Consider the following 6,208-nt stretch of genomic DNA (forward strand, 5'->3'; position numbering starts at 1 on the left):
GATGGAGAGGCCCATCCTTACCTGTTAGAAGGTGGGGCCGGGGCCTGCCTTGCAGTGAGGTGTGTCTTCCGGGGAGGCCGAGGCCGCCACCGGCTTCAGCAGGGAGGAGGTGGGAGCAGATGGGGAAAAGTGCTGTCTTGGGAGAGCTGTCCCACAGCCTGCAGGCCAGCGGGTTACGGGGCACAGCTCCCGGAAGGGCAGGTGGCACACCCCCAGGCACCTTCTCCAAGAGTTACCTTGGAATACATTTTTAAAAGTGTAATGAACACCTGCTTGTTAATATTAGGGTGAAAACACCTTAAAGAGAACAGTGAGAAAGCAGGCCAGTTGGTCTAATGGGAGGTGAAAATGGCTGGAGTCAGACCTGGAGACACAGAAAGGAAGTTGTCCTAGGAGAGTGACTTTCTTATACGGGGACTCCCCCACCAGCGCCTGTGCAGGCCTTGACCTGGCCTTGACTGTCGGCTCAGCTGGTCCACTGCGGGTGTGGACATGGGCTAGGCAGAGGGCAGGAACTCTCTTTCCAGACCTTTCCTGCCCGAGGAGGAGGCTGAGCCAGAAACAAGGGCAGAAAAGGGGCAAAGTTCCTTTCCCAGACAAATCGTCTGGGGGCCAGTCAGGATTGATAAATAACAAGATTAGAATCATGTAAATGGGAAGTCGGCAGATACTGGATTAAATGGATTCTGACCCCAAGATACCCCCTGGAAGTTGCTTTGCTTTCTTTTACTCCAAAAGAGGAGGAAAAAAAAAAAAGTTCTGTATAATTCCGTATGACTGAGGAATAACCTTAAATCTGTGACTTTAAATAGAGTTCACTTGGAGTGCCTGAACACACAAGGTTAAAAAATCGTAGCTCGCCCAGTGAGAACAATCTCCAAATGGAGACACAAAGATCTGGGCAAAATACCTTCCCCAGTCCTTGAACGTTAGGCTCATGGGCACCCAGAACTTTGCATCGTAGGGTGGAGTCCCAAGTTTGAAAAGATGCCATGTTTTTTTGTTTTCGTTTTTGTCAGAGCCTAATGACCGTGGCCCTGGGAACTTCGATTTAACTGTGCTGGATAAAATGGCCCTCAAATCGTTGCTCCGTAGCCCTGAGCAATGAGCTGGGGTGGAATAAAGGACCCACTGTCTTTCTCTTTAACTCTTCAGGAGAACATACTAAGTCCGATTAGTGGATAAAGAAAGAGATGCTTAAATTTTCCTTCTAACCCCACAAAACAGTTTTTATGTAGTGTGACTAACTGAACCTACATTTGTTTTAGCCATAGTATGAGGTAACATAACTAATATAAATGCAAAACAAACAAACAGTAACTCAGGCCACCTTTGTTAAGGATGGGGGGGCGCAGAATAACCCCAGGGGCCTGTCCCACGGTCTTCTCTGGGACCCAGACTGCCTTTCCCTGGATGGGGTTGGGGGAAGCCTGGGGTCCTAGAATCGTGTGTGTGTGTGTGTGTGTGTGTGTGTGTGTGTGTGTGTGTAGTGGAGTCAGCTTTGGGAGCTCTTCTCCGGGAAAAGTGCTCAACATGGTGGTTACTCTCACATATTCCTGAGAAATTTTGCCAGAACATCAACCCCAGAAGCTCCTTTGCAGAGCCAGAATCTTTAGAATAGCCAGAGAGTCTTCCGGGGCAGTTTCTGGTGTGCTTTTCTAAGCCCTGCCACACAGGCAATATTTCGTACTGCTTTAACACATTGACTGCCATGTGAGTTGTATCTAACTCACGCTAGTTTTGAGCCCGGGGCCTTGTGAAGCAAAACCCTGCAGTTGGTTCATGAAAATCTTACTTGTTGATGTTCTTCTCGTTGCAATTAATATTTACAATTTAATTCTAAAAACGTGGATTGTGTTGTATGTAACTCATGCAGAGAAAACAAAAAATAACAAATTAGAAAAAGATCGTTTCATTTTAATAAAATACTGTGGCCCCAGGGAAAAAATATTTTTTTCTGGTGTGGCAGTCAAGGTGTTAAAAAATTTATAAAAGTAACACTTGCTGTTAGTGAAGAATTCCAGGTGAGCAGAGTCACCAGGGTGACCACTGTGAACTGCCTGCTGTAAACCCTAACAGACCCTGACCTGGGCATATTTCAATATACAGGGCTGTGTACGTAATATTCCTGAGGTCACTAATCCTAAGTGGTCTGGAATCAGTGGTGGCTGCACTGGAATTAGGAGCCCATATCCTAACCCCAGTGCCACACTGCCTCTCTGCCGCTGGAAGGCTCTGAGCTGGGGCTTTGGGTAGGAAAGGTGAACAGTGTGTGCTTCCAGGCGTCCACGACCATAGAGTCCAAAACAGGCACACAGAAGTCTAACGTAAAGGGGCGAATGGTAAGAATCTGCACAGGTAATGTGGGCGAGGGGCTCTGGGAGTCCAGGAGGTGAAGCGCTCACTCTGGGTGGGGGCGGGATGGCGCCCCCAGGTGGGGAGAGGGAAGTGCATTCCAGGTGTCACCAAGAGTTTGCTGTGGGGCTTGGCCTGGACAAGGAGGGACTGATGTGACGTCTGGTGAGGAGTCTAATTAAGCCTCTTTTTCTGAGTGGCCCTCAGGGGTCTGGAATTGGGTTGAGCCTCGTTCATGCCTCACAATGTGCTCTTGTTCACGTGTGCCCTGCTTTTATCTTGTCTGTTTCTAATACCGTCTTTAAGTCTGTTTTAATGCAACTTAAACAATTTGCTTGAATGTCTTTGCACTTTTGCAGAGCTGAACTAAATGGCTTTTTAATCTTCATTTTAGCATCTATGTCATGGGCTTGGTCCTGGAGTGGATTAAGAACAATGGCGGTGCCACAGCCATGGAGAAGCTTAGTTCCATCAAATCTCAGATGATTTATGAGATTATTGATAATTCTCAAGGATTCTACGTGTAAGTTCATGGATTTTATTTCACATTTAGCTTCTTGTGAGTTTAAAACTCTATGAAAACTCAAAACCTTTAAAAAAGGAACCAATCAACCTTCCCCGAAAATGAAAGGCCGGGGGGGCGGGGGGGGCCCCCGGGCCCCATGAGCAGGGGGTGAGTTCCTCCCTCCACCCCACCCTGGGACTCCCTGGCTTTGGGACCTGTGTCCCAGTGGGTGGTGGCATTTCTCACACCAAAGACATCGCCCTGGGGAAGATTCTCAGTTCACTCCCTGGGGTAGATCCCTTCTCCTTCTCCCTGCTTCCCGTGTGTCTCTTGGGAAAAAAAATATGTACTTTCTGGAAGGGCTCAACTGAAGGGCTGCTGTTAGAGACCCACTCCTGGTCCCTCCTCCAGGTTACTTCCCTTGTTAAGAGAGTTTCCTGCTTCCCCTCTTACAGGACATGTGCTCCCATCCCAAGCCTGTGTTCTGTGAATGGAGTTGGCCGTGGCATGGGTTGACTCCTAATTAAATATTTTCATGACCAAATGATTAATGAACATGTCTTGACCACTGGACCGGCACCTGGGAGGGCTACAGAAAATGTGCGGGTCTTGTATTAACCCCCTAGGGCTGCCGTAACAAAGTACTACAGACTTGGGGGCTTAAAACAACAGAAGTTTATTCCCACAGTTCTGGAGGCCAGAAGTTTGAAATCAAGATGTCAGCAGGAATACATTCACTTCATGCTGTGTGCGTGTATATGCGCGTGTGTGTGTGTGTGTGTTTGTGTATTTATACACACATACGTAAATACTTATACTCACTTATCAAGCTGGGACACCCCTCTGCCTTCTAGTGGTCATTGCTTTTTGGGGTTCGATCTGTTGTAACAAAAATATCTGCCTGATAGTAACCTGGGAATTTGTACTGTCTTTGAGAATTCAGTGGCCACGTGAGACAGACAGTGATGCCTCAATTCTAGCTTAGAATTGCATTTTTTAGCCAGGACTTGCTGACATATCTCTGTAACCACCCATGGGCGGGGTGTGGGAATGTACTTTTTGGACAGCATGCTGCTGCCACCTCTGCCCTGAAAACGCTTGCTGCCTGCCCTGTGAGTCCTTGGCGTGTGGTGGCCCTCCAGCCACAAGCCCTGGGGCAGTGAGGCTTGGCTGGGTTCCACGGCCTTTGGGCTGCTCTCTCAGTGCCATCTCGGGGAAGGGGCACACAGGCTGCCTTGCTGCCTGCTCTGGTTCTGGGCATCAGAGAAGCAAGTGCAGGCTGGGGCCTGGTCCCGGGAGGGCTTCCACCCTAGACTTGATGTGTGAGCGGGGAGGTACCTGGGACACCCTGGTACCCTGGATTAAGAGAGTAAGTCCTGGCTCCCTGGATTTCTCAGGAGATGTCTAGGCAGGAAACCGGAGGACAGATGGAATGGTGATACCCCCAGGGAGAAATCCAGGGAATTATAGTAGAAACAAAACAAGAAAGCACAGAAGGAACCCTGGGATTCTCCTGAGGTCCTCCACGCCCCACCCCTGGTCCTTTAGCTCCAAGCACCCAACCCGGTTGGCCTCTCCCTGCAGGCAGCCTGCTGAGCTTCCACGGCAGCCAGGTTGTCTCCTGGGGAACCTGATCACCCTTCGCACCCGGAGCTCCTCACCGTCTTATGAGTGGCCTTGACCCAGGACCCTAAACCTCTCTCTGGGAACTTCCATCACCCCCTCGGCTGCCTGCCTAGAAAATGTCCGCTAGGGCTGACGACGTCCTGTGGGACCTCATGACCCTTTCCTCTGTTTACAGCTGGACACTCACTAGCTGTTCCTGAATGTACTTGGGTTTTCAGGAAATTCTTCACTTTTCTTTTGAACTGTGGACGTAGTTCTGCAACATGGCAGGGGAAGTGGGCGGTTTAAAGAGGAATACCAAGTGACCTAGAATTACAATTTGCGGCTCATCCCTGCCTTTGCTCCTCACTCTGTCTCTGAGAAGATGCACCCCTCTCCGTCTTCCGTGCCCCCGACTCATAAGGCAGCTCCTTTACCGAGCACCGTCTGGGCAGTTTTCTGGGGATTGCGCCAGCCCTGCCAGTGACCTTGGCAGGGAATCCGGAGACTAGATAAGACAACCACTGAAGCCCCCGAGTCTATTCCAGAGCCTGACCACTCACATGGTGCTGCTGACCCCAAGTTGGGCCCCCATGGACAGTTGCCATTTATTAGCATGTGACCTTGGGCAAATGACCTAACTGCTCTAAGCCTCAGTTTCCTCATCTGTATGATGGATGTAATAATGGCACATGCTTCTTATGACTGTCATGAGGATTAGATGGAAATGCATGTGAATAAAAATTATGTATTATAGGAGTTGAGAGCATGGGCTCTTGTTCTGGTTAATTTGTATAAAGTGCTAGAAAAAGTGCTTGGCACATAGGGGCATTCCTTGTGTGTTAGCTCTTGATATTATTATTTGTGGTTATTGTTATGTGAAGCAATTAGGATGTTCCTGATACACAGTGCTTAATATATAATAGATATTAATTTGATTATTATAAGGATGTCCAAGTGACAGATTGTGTATCTGGATCCGAGGTCACCTTTATCACCCAGGCCTTAGGAAAGAGAAGGAGGCATGTCACAGGCCTAACGAAGACTCTGAAATGAAATGAAGCAGGCAGGCCCCTAGGCCTTTCCATATGTGCACGCATCTTGTCATCACAGCCCTGTGGCAGGCACAGGCAGGACCAGGTCGCAGCTGGGAAGTGGGATCAGCCAGGATGTGAACGTGGGGTGTGGGGGGCATCATGGGAGGCTCATTCCAGAGCCTGTGCCGCTCAAGTCTAGGAGAGCAGGAGGCTTCCTAAAGAAGCCGTTAAACTCAGAAGCCATAAAGTAAAAGATAACATATTTAATCACATGAAAATGTGAAGTTTTTATATAGTTTAAGATATCTTAAACAGATTTAAACCTAAAACACATGACAGACATGAGAATGATTTTGTAGTATATAACATATAAAGGTTACTATCCTTAATAATAGGCAAGAACCCACAAATGCATGGACAGGGATGACTGAATAAAAATGGGACAGGGGTGGTTGCTGAGGGTGTGAGCAAACAACGCAGAAGAAATACTCCTGCTTAACAGACAAATGAAAAGATGCTCAACTTCATTCCCTCTTTAGGAAATGTAAATCAAAACTGTAAGATATTTTTTGCCTTTGGTCTTCAGAAATCAAAATGATTGATAACATCTGGTGCTGGCAAGGAAATGCACTTTTGGTAGGAGTATAAATCTGGACAAACTCGGAGCAAAGTTTGCAGCACTTATCAAAATTTAAAACTCATGTGC

The 6,208-nt window shown here is 48.0% G+C and overlaps 1 protein-coding gene across 1 annotated transcript in view; it reads left to right on the forward strand.

Annotated features, from left to right (window-relative positions):
- The window catches only part of PSAT1 (phosphoserine aminotransferase 1), a 24,472-nt gene that overhangs the window by 12,153 nt on the left and 6,111 nt on the right, over positions 1–6,208 (forward strand). The window contains exon 7 of the mRNA XM_012650661.1: positions 2,750–2,878. Coding sequence (XP_012506115.1) covers positions 2,750–2,878 — 129 coding nt within the window. The remainder of the gene's footprint in view (positions 1–2,749; positions 2,879–6,208) is intronic.

The sequence above is a fragment of the Propithecus coquereli genome, unplaced genomic scaffold (assembly GCF_000956105.1).
Source record: "Propithecus coquereli isolate 6110/MARCELLA unplaced genomic scaffold, Pcoq_1.0 Scaffold339, whole genome shotgun sequence".
NCBI lineage: Eukaryota > Metazoa > Chordata > Mammalia > Primates > Indriidae > Propithecus > Propithecus coquereli.